At 36.6% G+C, this 24,734-nt stretch overlaps 1 protein-coding gene, 1 non-coding gene and 1 pseudogene across 8 annotated transcripts in view; 1 reads left to right on the top strand and 2 right to left on the bottom strand.

Annotated features, from left to right (window-relative positions):
- Positions 1-24,734, bottom strand: part of TCF12 (transcription factor 12) — a 418,189-nt gene that overhangs the window by 183,511 nt on the left and 209,944 nt on the right. For all 7 annotated transcript variants that reach the window (XM_064361328.1, XM_012442999.3, XM_021666221.2 and 4 more), the window contains one exon: positions 17,570-17,672. In XM_064361328.1, the coding sequence (XP_064217398.1) occupies positions 17,570-17,672 (103 nt within the window). The remainder of the gene's footprint in view (positions 1-17,569; positions 17,673-24,734) is intronic.
- Positions 10,416-10,518, bottom strand: LOC135268768 (U6 spliceosomal RNA). Its single transcript, XR_010337121.1, has one exon. It is a non-coding gene; the product is annotated as a U6 spliceosomal RNA (small nuclear RNA).
- Positions 21,699-22,232, top strand: LOC105710619 (large ribosomal subunit protein uL15-like; annotated as a pseudogene).

The following is a 24,734-nucleotide window of genomic DNA, read 5'->3' as shown; positions in this document are numbered from 1 at the left end:
AAATATTCTTGACTTAAAAATCCACAAATCTTCAGTATTTATTTATTTATTTTTGAGGTAGGGTCTCACTCTGTCACCAGGCAGGAATGCAATGGCATAATCATGGCTTACTGTGTCTTGACCTCCTGGCTTAAGTGATTCCCCAACCTCAGCCTCTGGAGTAGCTAGGACAACTGGCGTGCACCATCAACACAGCTAATTTCTTAAAATTTTATTTTATTTTATTTTTGTAGAGACAAGGTCTCCTTAGGTTACCCAGGCTGGTCTTGAACTCTGAGCTCAAGTGATCCTCCTGCCCTGGCCTCTGAAAATGCTGGGATTACAAGTGTGAGACACACCATGCGTGGCCAATGAACCTATATTGACACATCATTATCACCCAAAGTTCATAGTTTACATTAGGATTCACTCTTGGTGTTGTATATTTTATTGGTTTGGAAAAACATATAATGACATAGATCTACCACTAAAGTATTATACAGATGTAGCTTCGCTCCCCTAAAAATCCTATTCATTTCTCCAACCCCCTTAACTCCTAGTAACCACTGATCACTTTTTACTGTCTCCGTTGTTTTGCCTTTTCCAGAATGTCATGTAGTTGAAATTATACAATATATACTCTTTCAGATTGGCTTCTTTCACAGAGTAATCTGCACTTAAGGTTCCTCCATCTCTCTTCATGGCTTGATAGTTCATTTCTTTTTAGCAGTGAATAATAGTTCACTCTCTGAATGTACCATGATTTATCCATTCACCTACGAAGAACATGTTGGTCCTTTCCAAGTTTGGCAATTATGAACAAAGCTGATAAAAACTTCTATGTGAATATTACTGTGTGGATTAATTTTCAACACAGTTGGATAGACTCCATGGAACACAACTATTGGACTGTATGGTAAGAGCATTTTTGTTTTATAAGAATCTGTCAAACTATCTTCCAAAGTGACTATACCATTTTGCAGTCCCACCAGCAATGAATGAGAATTCCTGTTGCTTCATATTGTTAGCAGCATTTGGTATTGTGAATGTTTTGGATTTTGACTGTTTTAATACATGTGTAGGGATATCTCATTGTCTTTTAAATTCTTAATTCCTTAATAACATACAATTTTGAGCATTTCTGCATAGGCTTATTATCTTTCTGGGTGAGATGTCTGTTCAGGTCTTTCACCAATTTCTCAACCAAGTGCAAGTTTTCTAATTGTTACATTTTAAAAGTTCTTTATGTATTTTATATACATATAAAAGTTCTTTATATCTTTATATGAGACATGTCTTTTCCAAATATTTGTATATCCCATTCTATGGCTTGTCTTTTTCATTATCTTGAGCAATTTACATGCACATGGTAATAATAGGCACAAGGTACAAAATACAAAAGGGTATACAGTGAAGTTTCTTTCCCACTTCTGCCTGCCAGAAGTTCCCTTCCCAGAAGGCAATAATTATTGGTGATTTCTTATATATTCTTTCAGAGATACTCTATTCAAACACAAAAGTGGGCCTGCTAATTTTTAAATAAACTTTTTATTTTGGAATAATTTTACATTTATAGAAAAGCGTCAGTAAAGAAAATTCCCGTATCTCGTTTCCCCTACATCTTACTTAACCATGTTACATTTGTCAAAACTAAGAAATTAACATTAGAGCATTACTATTAACTAAACCCAAGACTTTATTAGAATTTCACTATTTTTCCACCTATGCAATTTTTCTGTTCCAAGATCCAATCCAAGATACCACATTGCACTCTAAGATACCACATTGCATTTAGATATGTATCATTTCTTAAACAAATTAGAACAAGTTTCTCTGTGCTTAGCCTTTTTTATTTAATGTATCTCAACACCTAAGGATAGGTCATGAACACCTAAGGATATGACTGTGATGGCTGTATAATATGCCATGTATGGATGTGGGTAATTATTTACTTAACCTTTTCTCTAATTTCTGGCTGCTTTGGTCGTAAACAGGAATTGTTGCTGTTTCCTATATGATCTGCTTTTTACCCCTATGCTGACAGTAATCAACCACTTTTTAAACACCCCTTATAACAAACATAACAACTCAAATTTATCAAACACTTTATGAAGTGGCCACAATGTTTAATCCAACAGTCCTGTAAACTTGCACTGATGTCCCGATTTTGCAAGTGAGAAAAGTTAAGACTGTAAATGACTTGTTCAAGAGCATAAATAAAGATCAAACCAGGGTTTCTCATTAAAAACTTTTCATGGCTGAGCTCACACCTGTAATCCCAGCACTCTGGGAGGCCAAGGCAGGCAGATCACTTGAGGTCAGGAGTTTGAGACCAGCCTGGCCAACATGGTGAAATCCCGTCCCTACTAAAAATACAAAAATTAGTCGGGTGTGGTGGTGTACGCCTATCATCCCAGCTATTTGGGAGGCTGAGGCAGGAGAATTGCTTGAACCCAGGAGGTGGAGGTTGCAGCAAGCCCAGATCACACTACTGCACACCAACCTGGGCAACAGAACAAGACTTCATCTCAACAACAACAACAAAAAAAGATTTATTCTCATAGCTCCACACAGGGAATCCAGCTGAAGAATCAATGTGCTTAGCACGTTGATCTAAGTACTAAGATTGTGTACTTAATATTGTGACAACTATCTTATTAAGCCTCCCCAAAAAAGTCTGTAAATATTTTTGAATTTTGTAGCTAAACATTTCTTTCCTTCCTTTCATCTTCCAATTATTTTTATAAAATAGTCTTATTTAAATTTCTGTATAAATGTAATACATGCTCATTGTGAAAATATAGCATATTTTCACATATACGGTGTATCTCCTGATACTTCCAATCAGACAAATGTCGACTTTTTGATATTATTCTTTCGATTTTATAATCTACACATATTGCAGTAATACGTTACTCTGCTTTTCCACTATGAAATGCTGTGGAAAAAATCAAATCACAAAGTATTATTTTGAAAAGTAAGTGTTTTTTTTGGTTCTGTTTTTGAGACAGAGTTTTGCTTTGCCACCCAGGTTGGAGTGCAGTGGTGCGATTTTGGCTCATTGTAACCTTTGTCTCCCAGGTTCAAGAGATTATCCACCTCAGCCTCCTAAGTAGCTAGGATTACAGGCACCCACAACGAAACTCAACTAATTTTTTTTTTTTTGTATTTTTTTTTCTTTTAGAAAGAAAGAAAAAAAAGAATGAAGAAGAGGAAGAAAAAGGAAGAGAAAGAGAGAGAGAGAATGGGAGTATTGCTTTCTTGCCCAGGGTAGAATGCAATTTAGTAATGGGTATTGAAAACCTCTTTTATACCAATAATTATACTTAATGATGTAGACAGGAAGGAATAAGGGAAGAAAATAACAAACAAGCAGCCAACCAATATTTCATTTAAACCTATGAAATGCTATGCGATTACTGAGGAGTGATTTACTTCCAATTATGTAGTCACTTTTGGAATAGGTGTGAGATGGTAATGTATGTTTTGTGTATTTGAAGTGGAGAGTTCTATAAATGTTTATTAAGTTTACTTGTTCCGGGTCTGAGTTCAAGTCCTGGATGTCCTTGTTAATTTTCTGTCTGGTTGATCTATAGAATCGTTAGCTCTTCTTGTTACATTGATCCTTTTGCCATTATGTAATGTCCTTCTTTGTCTCTTTTGATCTTTGTTGCTTTAAAGTCTACTTAATCAGAGGCGAGAATTGCATCTCCTGCTTTTTGTTTATTTGTTTACTTTTACTCTCTGTTTGGTAGGTAAATCTTCCTCCTTCTCTTTGTTTTGAGTCTTTGTGTATTGTTGCATGTGAGATGGGTCTGGATGCAGCATACCGATGGGTTTTGGCTTTTTATCCAATTAGAATATATATGAGTTTAATACTGGCATTTGATGCTATCTGGCTGTTTTGCCCATTAGTTGGTGTAAATTTTTCATTGTGTTAATGCTCTTTGCTTTTTGACATATTTTTGGAAAGGCTGATATTGGTTGTTCCTTTATATGTATAGTGCTTCTTTCAGAAGCTCTTGTAAAGCAGACCTGGTGGTGGTGAAGTCTCTAAGTACTTGTTTGTTCGCAAAAGATTTAATTTTTCCTTCGCTCATAAAGCTTAGTTTGGCTGGATAGGAAATTCTGGGTTGAAAGTTCTTTTCTTTAAGGATGTTAAATATTGGTCCCCACTCTTTTCTGGCTTGCAGGGTTTCTGCTGAGAGATCTGCTGTAAGTCTGATAGGTTTCCCTTTATGGGTAACCTGACCTTTCTCTCTGGCTGCCCTTAGTATTTTCTCCTTCATTTCAACCCTAATAAATCTGGCAATTATGTGCCTTGGGGTTGGTCTTCTTGAAGAATATCTTTGTGGTGTTCTCTGTATTACCTGGAGTTGAATATTACCCTGCCTTGCTAGATTGGGAAAGTTTTCCTGAATGATATTCTGAAGAGTATTTTCCAACTTGGATTCATTCTCTTTGTCACATTCAGGTACACCTATCAAACGTAAATTAGGTCTTTTCACATAGTCCCATATTTCCTGGAGACTTTGCTCATTCCTTTTTATCCTTTTTCCTCCAATCTCGTCTTCTCGTTTCATTTCACTGAGCTGGTCCTCGACTTCTGATATCCTTTTCTCTGCTTGATCAATTCGACTGTTTAAACTTGTGCATACTTCGCGAAGTTCTCGTGTTGTGTTTTTCAGCTCCATCAATTCACTTATATTCCTCTCTAAATTGTCCATTCTCATTAGCATTTCGTCAAACCTTTTTTCAAGGTTCTTAGTTTCTTTGCATTGGGTTAGAACAAGTTCTTTTAATTCACAGAAGTTTCTTATCACCCACATTTTGAAACCTGCTTCTGTTATTGGAACACACTCGTTCTCCATTAAGCCTTGTTCTGTTACTGATGAGGAATTGCGATCCCCTGTAGAGGGAGAGGCATTCTGATTTTGAGTATTCTCTGCCTTTTTAGGCTGGTTTCTTCTCTTCATTATATATTTATCCCTCTGTTGTCTTTGTAATTACTGACTTTCTAACTAGGTCTCTGAGCGGACGTCCAACTTTTGATTCCCAGCGCCGAAATCTGAGCAATCCACTGCGCCGGCCAAAACAGCGGTGTTAAGATTGATGGTGCTTTTGTGCCCGGGAATCTCCGGACTCTGCACCAAGAACTGCTGCGCTAAGGCGCCAGCAAAACCGCCACGCCGGCCACAAGAATCGCTCTGTCGACCCGTGGGGCTCCTCCGCTGGGAAACTCCTGGTCCGTGGGCAACAAATATTCATCTGAAAGTGTGGTGTCCTCTCGTTCTCTGCGCTTTCACTGGGAGCTACGTGCCCGAGCTGCTAGTGATCAGCCATCTTGGATCTCTCTCCCTTTTTTTGTATTTTTAATAGAGACCAGGTTTTGCCATGTTAGCCAGGCTGGTCCTGAACTCCTTACCTCAAGTGATTCACCTCTCCCAGCCTGAAAGGTAAGTTTTAATGAGTGCAATGTTATCCATCTTATGACCATATTATAACTTAATTAGTTCCATACTGCTGGATATTTGGGTGATGTTAATTTTTCTTTATAAAATACTGTGTATGGCAAGCACTCCTGTATACTTACCTTTATGTGTATTTTCAATTACCTTCTTGGGTTAAATTCCATTGTGGTAGAGCTAAGATACAATGTCTTCTTTTATTAGGTATAAAAATCCATCTGCATAAGTGTATTTGGGACTTTCTTTATACAATTTGCACTTAACTTTTCCAAATATACATTTAGAAAGTAGTTGGCACCACAGCAGGTGCCATTGCACCTGGTTAATTTTTCAAAAAATGTTTTGTAGAGACAGGGTCCCAGTTAAACCCTTTAGACAGAAAACAGCTTTAAACTGAAAATGAATAACATATAATAATCAGAAAATTCCTCAAACACTAACCATTAATCACTGTACATGAAATTTTAAAAATACATATTTTATAAACTGCATCAAAGTCCATAATTTACATTTATCTTACAAAAATTATTTATACATAAGCCTAGAAAATGCTATATTTTTATCGCACATACTCTTTGGAGAGATTTCTTATATGTTGGATAGTATAGATTCTCACTAGAGCAACAGCGTATTTTTTTCATTACTGGGCTATTCTCACACTATTGTCTCATCATAGATTTCCTCGACACTCTTTACAGCTGTTCTCTGAAGGCTTCTCTCTACATTAGGCTGCTCAATAGTGACATGACTGCCCAATTGTCACACCTCTACTGAGAAGCCAAATTTTCACCTTTTCCTCTCCCAATGTACACTAAAGCTAATCTTATATTGCTATCTTAAGAAGTAGGTTTTTTCTAAAACACTTTTGATTATAGAAAAGTAAGGGAGACATAGGAATCAGATGCAGAAAATTTGGTATTCGCCTAAAAATTTGCCAATATCGTATTTGAAAACAGAAAAACAACTCACCTAGTAAGTTACCATTCTGTATACAGCCAGAATAGCTCTAGAAACTTTAGAAATAATCTACCACCACAACCACCAACCATCATGTCTGACTTTGTTTTTGAAATAAAAAAGAAAAAACCTCATACTTTCCATAAAATTTCACATATATAACTTTTTTGTTTTAAAGACAGAGTCTTCCTCTGTCACCTGGGCTGGAATGCAGTCACATGATCTTGGCTTACTGCGACCTCTGGCTCAAGGGTTCAAGTGATTCTCCTGCCTCAGCCTCCCTAGTGGGATTACAGGCACATGTCACCATGACTGGCTAATTTTGGTATTTTTAGTAGAGATGGGGTTTTGTCATGTTGGCCAAGCTGGTCTCAAACTCCTGAATTCAGGTGATCCACCTGCCTCAGACTCCCAAAATGCTAGGATTACAGATGTGAGCCACTACATCCAGCCATATATATTAATTCTTCAACAAATTGACAGAGTTACTACTATTTGAAGTATTTTCGTTAAATTACCTCGAGCAAGACTGGCAAATACAGCCTGTGGAGCAAATCCAGGCCACCAACTGTCATTTTTATAGCACCATATCAACCATATAGAAGTACTTATATAGCTTTATAAACACGTAAGTAGTTTTATGTTTATGGCTTAGTTTGTAAACATATAACTACTTGCATGTTTAAGTACCTATGTGATTATTATTGATTTTGTATGCTGGGCCACAAACCTTAGACTATTTACTATCTGACTCTTTGTGTACAGTTTGCTAATCCCTAATTTCAGGGACAAGTGTGGAAACGTATGTAAGAGAAGTTAACAAAATCTACAATTAACTATAAATAAACTCATTGATTTAATTTGCTGGGAAGTGGCCTCGTAATGTACTCCCTTTTAATTGTAACTCTCTAGAAATTTCACGGAACTTGGGAAGTGTGATAATCCTCCAGAAGTATACTCAAACTGAAAAACAAATATGTAATACAAGGATGACTGTGGAACTACCAACCCATACCACGTATATGGAAAATACCCAAATAAACATTTTTCAAGATCAAGAATTACTTAAAAACTCAGCCCCCTATATATTATGTGTGTGTGTGTGTGTGTGTGTGTGTGTGTGTGTGTGTGTGTATCAGAATGTCCTGAAATACAGGTAGAATGGCAAGTTCAAGTGTTCACAGAAACCTAAAATCAGGGGCCAGTAATGGTGGCTCATGCTTGTAATCGTTGCACTTTGAGAGGCCAAGCTTGGAGGATCTCTTGAACCTGAGAGTTCAAGACCAGCCTGGACAACACAGCAAGATCCTGTCTCTACAAAGAATAATTTTTAAAAAATTAACTGGGTGTGTAGTGGCACACATGTGTAGTCCCAGCTACCTGCGAGGCTGAATGGGAGGATCACTTCAGCCTGGGAAGTTGGGGCTGCAGTAAGTCACAGATGTGCCACTACACTCCAGTCTGGGCAACAGAGCAAGATACTCTCAAAAAATAAAAACAAAAACCACCACCACCAAAAAAAAAAAGGAAAAACCTCTCTAAAATCTAAAATCACAAATAAAAACAACAAATCCCAAACTGGAAGTCATAAAAACCATGAGTTATGAAAGGTAAAGTCTGAATTTTCTAAGAAAAAAAAGAAGCTGAGATGTGGAAATAAGGAGATTACAAAAATGATAAACTGATACTCAAAATAACCAACTGTTTTGTGGGGCTTCACTTCAAATGTGAGGCTTATTCAACTATAGCAATGTAGTAAAAAACCTATACAATTAAATGATCAAGATGCAATGGAAACCTTCAAACAATAGTAATAATTTGTACAATTTAAACCAAAGCAATTCAGTATACGCTTTCAACTTTTTCTAAAAAATTATTTTGGTGGCAAATTGAAACTTAAGTAAATACCATGACCACTAATCAACCTACTTCTAATTCTTCACTTAAAAAGAGGTTCTAGAGTTTTCAGGGTATGAGGAGTACCAGTAATACCGCCCCCTACTTCTATTCTTTACAACGTATTACTTCTTAATACTCCCAATTGAGAAGCACTCGGGTAGATGATGGCTAAGGTCCATTCCCAGTTCAAACATCTATGAGAATTTTAAGGTTAAAATATTTATTTTAAATAAAACATTCTGAAAGCCTTTATTAAATGATGAAGGTATCATCTTTACTATAAGAAGTAAGTCTGGGCCAGATACGGTGACTCGTGCCTATAATCCCAGCACTTTGGAAGGCCAAGTCAAGAAGATGACTTAAACCTAGGAGTTCAAGAGTAACCTGGTTAAAACAGCAAGATCTCATCTCTATTTAAAAAAAAAAAAAAAGAAGAAGAAAGAAGAAAGGAGCAAGGAGAAGAAGGAAGGAAGAAGAAAGAAAAAGAAAAAGGAAGGAGAACAAGGAGAAGGGGAAAAAGAAGAAGAAGAAAGAGGAGGAGGAGGGAGGAATCCGAAATGTGGGGGGAGGGGAGGGGGAGGCGGCTAATGTGAAATGTTACCACAGAGGAGGTGTGATCTGTTAATGCTGCTCTAGGACTTTTCCTAATCAAAACAGTGTCCAAAATTCTCCACAGTGTGCTATGGTGTGCTTCTGAAATTCTATGCATATAGCAGAACTGTAAAGTTACAAAAGCTCCTTAAAACCAATCTTTCTCTTGTTTTCTAGTAACCATGTAGCCACCGCCCCTGTCATCCACCTCACTACAGTTAGAACTCAGAACATCTCTGGTCAAGAGTTCATGTTCAATTGGCTAGAACTAGACACCAAAATGGGAGGATTCAAAGAAGAACCATCTATCAGATCTATGCAACTGGCCCACTATAAAACAATAAGGATCCCTAAAGATGACTACTGATTATAGACAATGCACACTCAAGTGACAAGGAGGAAATGGATTGCATAAACAAATAAAAATAAAGTTGGTCCACTTCATTTAAGTCCCTAGAGTCTGCAAGGAGGCACAGTTAAGTCAATGTTGTTAGCTCATGAAAAAATCCATTACACCAGACAATTTAAAAAATAAACAAACCACCTGTGATCTATCATCTACAGATAGTACAGCTGTCTCAAGCTGAAGTCAATCACTTTGATCAATCTTTTGCTGAATATCCCATAATATAAACAAAACAAATCCACCGTAAGTTGAATACTATGCAAAGGACTGAAGATTTCATGAAGTCCATGAAAATGATGTTAAAGAACCATTTAATCAAATATAAAATCACTAATGGATTAAGATCTGAGTTAGACTCAGTTGGTTAATAACTAAGGAGAAAAATCAGTAAGATTCAAATGTGAAATACAGGACATATGTACTACCACATAAATTTTCTGAGAAAAATACACCAAAAAATCTAATTCTTTGTTTACTCTAAGACCTAGTGAATAATACATAGCTCACTTTTTAATATTATATTGACTTTAGTTTTAATTTTTGAAAGCTTTTTTTAAAAATTCAAAATATTTTCTGAAATCCTAGTTACTCTTTCAAGTAATTCATTCTAAGATAAATTCTCTAAAGATAAGCGGGATCTGAGTCCATACAGTACTCTGGAAAGTGTGGAACGTCTTTGAAACTAAGCTGTTAGTATTACTTTGGTCTCTCTCAGACTGGGTAGAAAAGAAGCCTTCAGGTCATCTCTGGCTCACAGAAACGGCTACAGAGAATGGCTATCAAAATTCATTCCAATTATGGAAAGAGAACTGGTTTTTAGGCTGTAGAGGCAGGGCAGGGTCATGGAAAAACATGACACTGCCAGCAAGAGAATGTTATAAATTAAGTGCACAAGTCCACTGAAAGAAAACATTCCATACCACTAAGGAATAAGGTGCCTTACAATATAGCAACCCAGAAGAACAATTTAGAGCAATCTGGAAATACTGGAGTGAGAGATACAAGAGAAGGACAGAACAGAACGCTGTACTCCTACCTTTTCCCACTTCTCAAATCCCCTCTCCTTGGCCCAATTTGCTTCTCTAGTTCTATCTTATTCTTTATTTATTTTAATAAAAATTATGGAACGCTTCACAAATTTGCATGTCATCCTTGCACAGGGGCAATACTAATCTTCTCTGTATCGTTCCAATTTTACTATATGTGCTGCCGAAGTGAGTTAGTTCTATCTTATTCTTTCAACAAAACATTTGTAAGGTGAAAGAGGGAGGCTTGATGATGATATTTAAACCCCTAGGTCCCCCATGCTCCAAATCAATCTACTTCAAGCCTTCTTAGATAAATGAGTTAATAAACACCACTTTGTGTTTAACCTGATTTAAGTTACGTTCTGTCACTTATAACAGAAAGAGTGCTGACTGGATTAAATGCTACCCACAACAAAGCTTTTCCTGATCACCTCTGGTTGTGCCTGAAAGTAATCTCTTATGAATGTCTGTAAGAATTTATCCATATCACTGACATTCTCCCATCTATGATAATTACTGAAACTCTTATCCCTCTCTATCACACTAAAATAATAAAGTCTGTAAAGATAGATGGAATATTATTCACTTTATTATTTCACCATATAGTACTTCCACATGGTAAAGGGCAGAAAAAAATGGATAAATGAATACATGAAAAAGATGGAGGAAGGTATTCAACAACTCAGACTAGTTAATGAGAGTTTAAGCAGTAGTGAAAGAAAGAAAAAAATAGCAGAGCTATAATGTAGAAAAAGGTAGCAAATGAAACAAGCGGTTGAACACAAGAAGTTAAAAAAAAAACAGGGGGGAGCAACGTAGTAGAAAGGGACTGTGCACTAATTAGAAACAAGAGAGTAAGGGCCATGTTTCTTCTTCTTTTTTTTTCTTTTTGAGACAGAGTCTTGCTCTGTCACCCAGGTTGGAGTATAATGACACGATCTTGGCTCACTGCAACCTCTCCTATCTGCATTCAAGCAATTCTCCTGCCTCAGCCTCCAAAATAGCTGAGAAGATTACAAGAATGTGCCCCCACACCTGGCTTTTTTTTTTTTTTTTTTTTTTGTATTTTTAGTAGAGATGTGGTTTCACTATGCTGATCAGGCTGGTCTTGAACTCCTGACAGGTAATTTACCTGCCTCAGCCTCCCAAAATGCTGGGATTATAGGCATGAGCCACCATGCCTCACCAGAGCCATGTTTCAAACTAATGAGTCATTTTATTTTTCTTGGCTTCAGTGCCTTCAATTGTATCCAGGCTCCTTTCATTCAAGTTTCTCTTGGTGCCAACATTTTGTGTTTGTCAGTACAGTCAAAGGCCAGAGAATGTAGATCAATGAATATACAACCATATTCTTTCATGAAACTTATGGTTAATAAAATATTGGAAAAAGTATAAAGGCCTCATCCTTATGAAATACTGTCAAATCAGATACTATTTCCCTTAAACACATTTATAATCATTTTCAATATCTCACTAGTGAAGAGATTTCAAGTATATCAAACTTAGATTTATATATGTACACACACACACACACACACACACACACACACACACACACACACGGAGACATTTGTTTTGTTTCGTTTTGTTCTGAGACAGGGTTGGTTCTGTTGCCCAGGCTGGAGTACAGTGGAGTGATGTGGCTTACTGCAACCTCCACCTCCTTGACTCGAGCAATCCTCTCTCCTCAGCCTCCAGGTAGCTGGGACCACAGGCATGCGCCACCACGCCTGGCTAATATTTTGTATTTTTTTGTGTAGACAGGGTTTCACTTTATTGCCCAAGCTGGTCTCAAACTCCTGGGCTAAAGCAATCTTTCTGTCTTGGCCTCCCAAAGTGCTGGGAAGATGAGCCACCCCTCAGCCAAAAAAAGATAACTTTTGAGGGCAGGGTTGTATTATACTTTGATCGTCTGAAAATGCTGATTCTACATATTTTGTAACACTAGCACATTTCTGGATTTTTCACAAGTTATAGTGCAAGCAGTATCAACTTTATAAAAGAATTTTCTTTGAAATTTGGTTGTTTGAGGTACCAAATATGCAGGGAAAAAAGTGTACTTGGGCTTAAATTCCCAGACAAATCCACAGAAACCTATTTAATCCCAAATGAAATGGAAATAAAACATAGCTTTGCCAGAGGGGCCCTTTAAGTTCTGAGATAGAGAAGGTAGAGTTGCAGAGATTCCAGCAGCAATGGCAAGACACCTGCTTTGCTTATAAATCAAATGCTTTTAAGAGAGGTTTGACAGTAACATATTTGAACAATTAGACCCAACCTGTTAAATCAGTTAACATGCCTAAAATAAGTTATAACAATATATACAGTCTGCCCTCTGCCTGTGGGTTCCACGTACGTGAAATCAATCAACCACAATTTGAAAATACTTAAGGGGAAAGAAAGGGTGGTTGCATCTGTGCTGAATGTATACAGACATTTTTTTTTCCTTGTCATTATTCCCTAAACAATTCAACCTAAGAACTATTCACACAGCATTTCCATTGTATTACGTATTATATGTAAGTTATAGATGATTTAAAGTATATAGGGGGATATGCATCAGTTATATGCAGAAACTATACCATTTTATATATATAAGGGACTTGAGCATCAGGGGACCCAATCCCTCACAGATACTAAGGGATGACCATAGAGCAATTCTATTTTACTTTTTAGAGAACTTTTAGGTATCTTTTTTTTTTTCCATTAAACAACCAGAAACATTTCCCAGTATCCCATGGAAAACTAGTTTCTCAGAAGCTAATGATGCTTTTTACAAAAAGTCTTCTGTGCCTAATACGATTTGGGGGTGTAGAAGGCTAAACAAAGTTAAATAACCTTTTTCTTTGTTCAGAGTCTTTAACATTCCAAAGTACAATCTGAATTTCTAAGAGGGAACAACTGATACAAAATGGTGTTCAAAGTTATTTCACTGTGGAACCTTTTTTCCCATGGTCATCCCTCAAGACCAATGTCTCCATAATTATGGATTAAGAAAATACTGAGCTAGTAAAAAACCTGAGATATGACGAAAGAACAAGTATCTTAACCTAAACAGTGTGGTCTAATGGAAAGAGCATGCAATTACTAAGAGTCAGGAGATACGAGTTCTACATTTAGTTTTGACATTTACTGGCTTTGTGACCTCAGAAAGAAACAACTGTCCTGTGCCTTAGTTTTAATCATTTGCGAAATAGCAATTATAATTATAGTTGCAGCCTTTTTCAGGGTTGAATAAAGTTATTAAATTTATGAGATTATGGAATTGTAAAATTCTAGAGCTGATACAAGACCTCTGAGAATTCCCAGCATTACCCTATCAGAAAGGTAAAGGTTATTTTCAGAATCTAGATTAAAATCCACATCTCCTAACTCTCAGCCCTGCAATTTCCCCCTGTATCACCACACATTACACTCATTCTTTAAAATAAAAATTAACAAACCATTTGTAGAGCTAAAATAGAGTCTCAGAAAGGAACACAATTAAGGGTCTCAGAAAACAAGCAAAACTAGAGATAATCTTATACCTTAATTCTTCCATTTATCACATATACACATAAATACATCCAAAAATAAGTAAAAATTATAAACTTGGAGGGATAGAAAGATAATAGCAGTTTATTACACAGTCACTTGAGGATGAAAGGTAAGCAATTATGTGAGAATAATGTGTTTCTAAGTTCAACCAGTAAACTGATCCTGACATCATCAAAAATATGACTAATTATCCACAGGTAAAAGAAAACAAGTATTACTGAAATTAATGAGAGGATTGAGGGTAGAGAAATGGACCAGAGTTGGAAGAAGCTTGAGATAGACAAGGCTACTTGGTGATAGTAGCCTTGAACTGACCATGGAATTCACTGCTATGGTCAAAGCTTTTCATATAGTTTTAATAGTACAGAGTACAGAACTGTTTGATGCTAATTACCTAGCAATGTGCCAAAATGATGTACTTATTTCACTTGGAACATAAGAAAAGCCCTCTTTCCCACAGTGACAAATCAACAGGATAATTCTGAAATTCATAAAAAGAAACATTAACTGATTCAGCATAATAGCTTTACTTCCTGTGTAAAATACTTCAAAATATCTAAATGAATATATAAATGCACTTTCTGTTGCAAATTGTTCATTACTGAATCATTATCAACCCTTGTTAGACAAAATTTCTAATTTTTGCAATGTACAAAATCACTAAAGTGTTTTAAAGCTCTATCACAGAAGACAGTGGTGCTTTATAATCCACTATTACTTCAGGCAAATGTGCTTATGGCTGAACATAATACTCAAAATAACAACATTCCCTAGACATACAATCCCTCCCCCACTTAATGGTGCTTTTATATGTTGACAGCAACATAAAATGTTACCGCTTTCCTATTAGTTTTAACTGTTTCTGAGCATTCATCATTCACAGCACCACCTCAACTGTTACCTGTTGTGATGATAGGGTATCAGCAGTTCCAAATGCTTCGACTACTACCATACACATATCAACAGAACAATTTAGGTTTTTTAGGCAGAAACTCCCTTCAATTATCAAACAGCCAGAAAAGTTAGTCTATCTATTGTAACTCTACATACTGCTATAAAAACATGTTTGGGTGTCAGTTCAATTACTTCAGCTCATATCAAACTGGACTGCCTGCTGCTGTATGGAACTGCACTGTGATTTAAGAGACATTGATTTCCAAAAGCAAGCTATTGTCATGCATATTGCTTACACTGTTGTTGGACTAAGGTACATCATTTGATCATTTTTACCGAAAATAAAGGTAAGAAAGTGAAGTATATCAGATATTGCCAATGACCAGTGAATTTCTTTTGAACTTATCTGCTTCATCATTTCAGGGTTCTCTCTCCTTCCTTTATATATAAGTAAACATTTTTACATTAGGTAGTGCATAAATAAAACTTATGGTCTGGGTCAGACGTGGTGGCTCATGCCTATAACTGCAACATTTTGGGAGGCTGGGACAGAAGGATCACTTGAGGCCAGGAGTTCAAAACTAGCCTGGTCAACATAATGAGATTTCATCTCTACAAAAGAAAAAATGTAAACAATCAGCTGGTGTTGTGCTAAGGAAAGAAGACAGCTTGAGCCCAGGAGTTCACGGCTGTAGTGAGCCATGATCATGCCACTGCACTCTAGCTTGAGTGACAAAGTGAGACCCCGTCTCAAAAATAAGAAAAGAAAATGTATGGTTTGTATATCTGTATCTGATATAAAGTCATACCTCAACAATGTAGTTCAGATGAATGAAGATTTTTTTCATTTGAATCATGAAGAGATCAATCTATTTACAAATAATTATTTACTTCATGACTTTAGATGTTGATTTTATACATAGGGTACAGATGACTATTAAAAAGTACTCTAGTAATTATCTGAAAACTGAAGACACCAGCAAGCACATGCTCTTAATTGTTCCAACTGAGAAAATGTTACCTCAAAGTGAATTACAGAAATATTGTTAGTCAACATCTGCTCAGAGCAAGTGACTGACATGCATACCTCTTAGGATTCATTTAATTTCCACACTTGACCCCCACCAAATTTTAATAGTCACCTTGGCATAAAGCTGTGCTAATGACGAAATTCCACTGGGTCTAAAAGTCGTCTTTATGAGTGAAGAATAAAAAGTAAGAACATAAATACAAAAAGAGCTATTTCTGATTTTTTACAGTTCAGAGTTATAGTCTCAATTAAGAAAGCTTAGTTTAATCCAAAATTACAAAAACACTGACTTTAACTTACCCTACTACACTTAATATAAATTAAATCCTACATAGGAAAAGTTATACTGCAAAAGGAAATTATTTGGAGTGTTACATCAATTTTACTTTGATGGCTAGCTCAACTGAAAATTTAAAAAATAAATTAGAAAGTTTTCCCTAGCCAAATAATTTACTCTAAACCTAACTCTGATTTTTATCTGGAGTGATAATACATTTAATACCGTGATTTTCGGTGTGCATTTATTTATGCTGAAACAAATTGTGATTTTAAACACAAGTTTTATTGCTGATTAGATTTTTTCCACTCTTCTGTCATACTCCAACAGTTCTTCTGGCTTCAAACCGTCAACCGCCTTAGGCAAAATCCACACTAGAATATCAGACTGTGTCTCCTCAACACTACAGAGAATGAGGGAAACAAAGACTGTGCAAAGCAAATCATTTTAAAGAAACTGCAGACCACCAGGATTTCGGATTTGGGTAATCTACTTAGATTAATGCATGGCTGTGTCTTAAAAGGACAATTCCAAGACCACAATATAGGTCATGTTCTTAAGAAATAAAATAAGTAATGAAATCAATGTCAATTACACAAATGTTTTATATTTATATGATGCCAATAACAACTGGTATAACAGATTAAAGTTTTTGTAATACGCTCAGTCCCAGTATAAGCAAGAAAAAAAATGTCATAAATCATAGATTCTTTTCAATCAGGTTTAAAGGTAAAATATTTACACACACACACACACACACACACACACACACACAAATGGTCTGCAAACTGAAAAAACAAGATTGGGTTTATAATTTTAGAATGAAGAACAACTTTAAACTTTTATTTTAGACAGAGGGGGGAAAGGAAGGAGAAAGGAAAGGAGGGGTGTTTTGCAAAGCGTAGGGTAGACAGAATGATTAAACATAAAGGTTTTGCTAAATCAGGTTTAGATGGTAGTTCATATCCTTCTTGAAAGTACAACTTCACTTCTTCAAACCAAAACTTAAAAAAAAGTCCCAGTATGAAGCCAAGTGTTTAAAACAAGTGCTGCAATATCTAAATGTACTATGTTTTAATCAAATTGTGCCAGGAGAAACATTGTCCAATGCAAGTAAAGCCTAAAATCACTGCTTTGTCACATTTTTAATTATGACATATATACAACTGTTAAGAGAAATAGTAGTATCACAAATGCCCTTAAAACGTACTTCTCTGCCCCAGAAAACATATAAAGCTTGAGGTCACAAAGACATTGCCAAAACTGACAATCAAAAAACACTGCTGCTTCCTTTTTTGACACCAATAATGCTTTAAGAGAAGAACCCAAATTTTTTGGACATTTGATCCTCAAGCTGTGCTGAACAAAGAAAAGCCGTACTGCCCCTAGAAACTCCAGAACTTTCTTCTAGATACTTACCTGTCCCTCCTGGACAAAGGGATAAAAAATGTCTCTGACCAAAGAAGCTTTGAAAAGACCACTTGCAGAGAATTACCAACTTACCCATCAGATTTGAGTTCATGAAAGGTGTTGGGGACAAGCCTTCATGGGCTCCTAATCGACTGTCATTTAAGTGATCACTGTAATGAGGGCTGTCTGTAAAACCCTAGGGGGAAAAAAGATCAGAGTATTAAAGAGATTATTTGGCAGTCCTGCTAATTGAGCATAATGACACCCACCTAATTAATATACAGACTTACACATGGTCATTTCTAACCAAGTTTCCTGTTCATTATTGGGAAAGCAAACAGCAGAAGTGCTTCTTTTACTCCTTTTAAGATTTTAATGTCAAAAAACATTTTTTAATTGATCATAAAGAAAAGTAGGTTTCCATAAATACACACTAACCATGAGCACTAATATGTCAAATGGCTCTTCTGATCAGATGGGGAGTTACAAAAATTCTGAAAACTATTACTAAAATTACCTCTAAGATTACATTCAAAAGGAAAGTACAATGGATCATTTTTTAAAAAATGAATTAAGAAAATATATTTCTCAATTGTACTAAATTAGGGAAATGCTTAACTTTATTCTCCTATTCATTCCGGCCCCCATACCCTAAAAATAAAGAGTTAGACAATTACAAGTTAGACTTAAAATACTAAAACTAATCCACAATCAATATGCTAGAAATGAATCCTTTCCCAAATGGCAAATATTCAACCAAAAGGTCTGTTTATACTAATTTTAATACTGCTGTAGTATAACAATATATACTCCTACAGAAACTGAGCCATGTAGAAAAGAAAACGATTACTAAAAACAGCCAACTAAAATTCTTAAGAATGAAATTACAAACACCATAAACCAATAAAGCTAATATTATTTTTTACAGTAGCTGTTATTACATTTCTCCTTATAGTTTAAAACATGTGTTTTTTTTTTTAAGCCAAGGGGAAAAAAGATAAAGTTTACAAATAAAAACAAGTGTTACAAAATTACCATGTATTAAAATCTGTCCTGGTTCTCAGACTTTTACACAGTTGTAAGTACATCATCACCTTCAAAATCATATTTTTTTCTAAACAAGGCTTTGAACTTAATTAATTAGAACTGCAGGTCACACCTATGTCTGCCAATTTAAAACCAACGTGGTGAAGACCAGAAAAATGTATACAAAGCCCAAGTAAGAGAAAAAACTAAGCTGGCTCACAGCAACCAGAAACCACACAGAATCTCATAGGACTAAAAAAAATCATCAATCACTGAACGTTTATCATTACCCAGACTGCAGGCTACCATTTAAGAGGACATTAATGCGGGTGAAACGGGCCTCACTATCTTTGCAGGCAGGCTGTCAATGAAAGGGCTAGGAATCAAGGGCTAAATAACTGTCAAATTATTACAATTGCTTATAGATGCATGTCACAACTCCTTCTGCTATTCTGTTTTAAAACTAATCTTCTGAGAGTGCTACCTCCCAAATGAAGCTTTGTTTCATATTTATGTAATTTAGAATTACTGATACACACGTGATTGACATTCAGGAAGAATATGAATGTGGATCACATGTGTATCAGTAATTGTATATTCACAACTTATGACCATGAGTAACCACAACCATAAGTCTTATCTGATATAGCCACATTTAGTAGAACCTATATACAAAATAGAATGGCTCTTAGCTAAGGTCACTCCACAGAGTTTACCTTTTTTTTTTTTTGGAGAAAAGGCCTTGCTCTGCTGCCCAGGTTGGAGTGCAGTGCAGTGGCATGATTACTACTCACTGGCCTCAGCCTCCCAGGCTCAAGTGATCCTCCCACCTCAGCCTCCCAGGAGTAGCTGGGACTATAGCCATGCACCACCACACTCAGCTAATTTTTAAAATTTTTTTGAAGAGACAGAGTCTCACTATGTTGCCCAAGTTGGTCTCAAACTTTTAGGCTCGAGAGATCCACTGGCCTTGGCCTCCTAAAGTGCTGGAATTACAGGCCTGAGCCACCATGCCTCACCCATTGAATTTGCTTTTACTATTTAAAATAATACTAAGTAACATACCACTAACTCACATACATCTGGGTATTCTCTCTGCCATCCCTCTCACTGCCATTCTTAGGCACACAGTCAAAAGAAGGCATCAAAACCCTAAAAATGCTCACTTCAATATTGTTTGTCATCCTAAAAGAATATTACTCTAGAAAAATGCCAATTAAAATGTGCTTTCGGATCAGCTACATTGTTCACGCTACATGTGAATGCTAAAGAATGAAAGAGTAATTTTGTATTCTCTCAGTTCTCTTCATTCTTGAACAACTAAAAGTAAAAACACTGGTTTTTTTTTTAAAACTATTTCCTAAAGCACCACGATACAAATATATCTAAGTCTGAAATATATTTGTCGTGTTGCTAACTTTATAACTTTATAAAGTTAATAAATTGCATGTAGTGTCTTTTATCTTGCTAACCTAACTTTTCTCTGTTCCTACTGCTAATGACTGGGATTGTCATAGTGCACCAGAAAATGAAACGTTTTTCCTCAAAAACAAGCAAGACTTGTATATGAATCCTCAAGACTAAAGACTATATGCCCATACTATTAATCCACATATCAAATATCAGTAAGGCATAATTTCTCTCATTTAAGGATAAAAATCAGATATTTTCCCCAACACCTTACAAGTTCCATTTAGCAAATGCAACTTTGCTTAAAAGACACTGTCCAAGATACAAGAAAGGAATAGTTCTTTATCTACAGGTACAAACTGATGCTGGGAGAAGGCACAAAGAGACTTGCAAAATGGTTGTCATAGTTTTACATCAACTATGACTGTACACCAAAACTTCACTTCAAGGACTGGGGGTGGCTACTGTTTGGGATTATTCTTGTCATTCCTTTCATACAGTAGCAATACCCACCCACAGTATAACTTTCGGTGAAACAAGATGAATAGTTATGAAATAATTCACAAATATTTAAATAAGATTACAGGTTATATATTTAAAATCAGTTCTAGAAATGTACAACTACGAGCATGTCAAGGTATCATGTAGTTGGTTGATACCTAGAGCAGTGCTTTGCAAACTTCAACATTCTTATCAAACAAGCAGACATCTTGCTAAAATGCAGATTAAGATGCATAAGGTCTGGGGGGTGGGACTTGAGATTCTGAATTTCTAACAAATAGGTGATGCTGGTGCTGCTGGCCCATGGACTACATTTCTAGCAGCAAGAACTGAGACAACCTGAAATAAAAATCTCTTTTATAAATACAGAGTAAAGAGCTCTAGAAAGGCGACAGCCAGGCACCACCCCCTGCCACTGGAACCATATTAAAACACCAGAAGCTTCTAGATAAGTATAAATTAGGGAGAAACCCCACAGTTTAAAGAAAAAAAAAACTAAAGCAATTAGAATAGCAAAATATTTTTATGTATGTCTGTATTCATCCATGTAGTTTTTAAAGTAGAAGAAAGCTTAGCTGTCAAATGGAGCCTCCCAATCAAAGAAATGGGTGAGCTGACCAGGAGTTTAAACAACAGTCTTCTTAAATACCACATAGAATCAGACTTGAAGCATGGGTGCTCATGGGGCAAAAGGGAAAAATATTATAACCCAGAGCACTCATGGATAAGACAGAATAGCAGAGAACAAAGCAAAATAATGTAACTTTCAACAAGCTGCAGAACACTGGTTGAAGGTGAATGGCCTAAGTGAGTGGTTGCAGTGACAAGAAAAGAACAAAAACCAAGCAAGCAATGGTTAAAGTCGAACCCAAGTGGAGACAATGGAACTGGTAAGTGAATGCTATTTCAATTTTGAAATATAAAGGACGTAAATCAGGGAGATCATTAAATATAAAACTATCACATTCATATTTTAAACTGATAAAAAGTCACTATGCTAATAAAAGGGGTCAAATCTGGCCCCTGGGACTCCTAATTAAGATCTTGAATTCTGTTAATAGCCATTAAGAAAAATGAGATTTTTCAATACATGAGATGATATACACTATGAAGAAGAGAGCAATACTATCAGAATTATCTCTTATACTAGCCTTTTAGCCACAATATGGCACTGAACACAAAAATATCTCCAAATATACCCTAAACTATCACTGTCCCATTTTATAAAAATGAAAAGCACTCAAGATATTAATAATTGATAAAATAAGTTGATGCATGACAAGATTACAAAAACCAATAATTTCTATACTTGCTCTTTCCTCTGGGCTGCCAACATGCCATCCAGACTGAGGAAGACCCGGAAACTTCGGGGCCACGTGAACCACGGCCACGGCCGCATCGGCAAGCACCGGAAGCACCCTGGAGGCCGTGGTAATGCTGGTGGTATGCATCACCACAGGATCAACTTCGACAAATACCACCCAGGTTACTTTGGGAAAGTTGGTATAAGGCACTGACACTTAAAGAGGAACCAGAGCTTCTGCCCAACTGTCAACCTTGACAAATTGTGGACTTTGGTCAGTGAGCAGACACGGGTGAATGCTGCTAAAAACAAGACCGGGGCTGCTCCCATCACTGATGTGGTGCGATCAGGCTACTATAAAGTTCTGGGCAAGGGAAAGCTCCCAAAGCAGCCTGTCATCGTCAAGGCCAAATTCTTCAGCAGAAGAGCTGAGGAGATTAAGGGTGTCAGGGGGGCCTGTGTCCTCCTGGCTTGAAGCCACATGGAGGGAGTTTCATTAAATGCTGAGTACTTGTTCCTTGTGGTGTGAGTAGGTCATTCAGTGGCATCTCCACATCATCCTATGTATATTGGGAGCCCAGGTTCTAGTACTTAGGGCATGAAAGCATGGGCTCCTCGGCTGACTTAACCTCAGAAAGTATATGGTAAAGATAGGACCAACACGTAACAGTCACTGGCCAGTTAAACATTTCTGTTTATAAAGTCAGAATGATACCTGTTGATCATTGAAAGGCCTGCAAGTGTTGTACTCTGAATTTTACAGTGAATGGGAGAATGTACCCGAATTGTTTGATGAGGGTCAAAAGGAAAGATTCCTTTTCGATGGATCACATTCTAAAGAGGGGTAGTGTGATAGGATTGAGGTGGTCCTTTAAGACTTAATTCCTCAGCCCAAGGTTTTTCCACGTGGCTTCCTAATCTTTTTTTTTAATTAGATGGAGTCCTGCAATGGCCTGATCTCGGCTCACTGCAACCTCTGCCACTTGGGTTCAAGCATTTCTCCTGCCTCAGCCTCCTGAGTATCTGGGATTACAGGCTGGTGCCATGACGCCCAGTTATTTGTTGTATTTTCAGTAGAGATAGGATTTCACCATGTTGGTCTGGCTGGTCCCTTAACTCCTAACCTCAAGTGATCTGCCCATCCTGGCCTCCCAAAGTGCTGGGATTATAGGCATGAGCCACTGCACTCAGCCTGTGGCTCCTTAATTTTGATCCTAATTCTTGTTTCATCCAGAATATGATGAATCAAAATCTCAAGATGGAGGTCCAGCAATCTGAAATTTAAATATGCCAGGGCTTTTCTGTATGTCAAAGTGGGTTTCAAATTGTTAATTTTTCTTCTAGTCTGAAATGCATCTTGAGAAAGCAGGGAAGGCCAGAAATTGAAATAAGGTTTTCTAGGATTTGTGTCTCTTGCTGTTTGAAAACGGATGGTGACCAGTGCATGTTTACAAATAAGATCCTCATAGATCTTTGGGTAAATTATAATTTGCTAAGTTTTATGGTTAAAAAAAATTTCTATACTTAAAATCTGCCTAAATTAAAATCTAGTTGGCAAATCTTAAATAATTCCACCTATGAATGCATAATACTTTATAAAAGCTTTGATATTATAAAATGTAGTCTATAAAGTAGATTTCATATTTTTCTCTATGTTCATTTCCTGATGCAGGAACTTAGAAATTTTTTTTTTGTTGTTGTTGTTTTTAACTTTAGGTGCATACTATATATGGCATTTCTCCCCATGTTATCCCTCCCCACCCTCCCCACTCCCCGCTGTCTCTCCCCTACCCTCACCACCAAGGGAACTTAGAAATGTTAATCCCTGCTACAGTATTACAAGAGGCCTAAAGTGATCAAAGCAGCTTCCATATTTAAACTAAACAGCACATAATCAAATTTTTTTTTTTTTTTTTTTTTTTTTTTTTTTTTGAGATAGGGTCTTGCTCTGTTGCTGGAGTGCAGTGGCATGGTCATAGCTCAGTGAAGCCTCAACCTCCTGGGCTCCAGCAATGCCTCCACATCAGCTTCTTCAGTGACTGGAACTACAGGTAAACACCACCATGTCCAGCCAGTATTTTTATTTTTTGTGGAGATGGGGTCTCGCTATGTTGCCCAGGCTAGTCTCAAATTCCTGGGCTCAAGCGAACCCATTCTGGCCTCCCAAAATGTGGGCAATCATATCTTTTGTTCTATCAAAGAGGGGTGGGGGAGAAGAGAGAGAAAGACAGATTGTGGGGGGAGAGGGAAAGGGAGATAGCACGCAAGAGCGAGAGAGCAGGTGTGTCAGAGAGATACAGAGATAGAGAGAGAAGATACCTAGTATTATTTACATAATAGTACTCCCCTCTGGTTTCTCACCTCAAAAATACTAGAATTTTTTCTTTTGGTTAATTTTTAAAATGGCCATTTAAAAAATTTATCTCATCCAATTTAAAGAGTATCATTACCAAAGGATCTCAGTTCAGAATACACTTACAGTTTTACAAACCTATGTTATTCCTTTGTGGGAAAATCAGTTAAAAAAATTAAAAACCACTGTTTTTAAAATTCTACTTTTAAAAAATCTTCAATTCTTTTCAATGGCTTTTTTTTTTTTTTTAAGGGAGGAAAAGAGGTTCAGAGTCTCTTTGAATGAAGATTACTTTCCTAGGAAAGCTTTCCCTGACCCTACCACCACCAAATTAGGTGGGCTTATTCTGTGCTCCCACAGCAGTGGGCATTCCATCATTGCACAGCTCTTACTTTTTAAAACTGCCTATTTAATTATCCATTTAAATTAAATCATAATTATCTGTTATAATTGCACAGCATAGTGTAGTGGATAAATGTGGAATTTTTGGAGCCAGACTTGGCAGGCGAGAATTCCGTCTTTGCTACATACAAGCAGTGTGGTATGGGGCATATTAAACTTTCTTGTCTCAGTTTCCTTATCTGTAAAAATGTAGATGATGCTAATAATAATACCTTCACTTCACAAGTTGTTACAAAAGGATTAAATGAGTTAATATATGTAGC

This window comes from Aotus nancymaae, unplaced genomic scaffold (genome assembly GCF_030222135.1).
Source record: "Aotus nancymaae isolate 86718 unplaced genomic scaffold, 86718_ANA_hifiasm-v0.15.2.pri h1tg000041l, whole genome shotgun sequence".
In the NCBI taxonomy this organism is placed as follows: domain Eukaryota; kingdom Metazoa; phylum Chordata; class Mammalia; order Primates; family Aotidae; genus Aotus; species Aotus nancymaae.
This window is presented reverse-complemented; position numbering and strand designations above follow the sequence as displayed.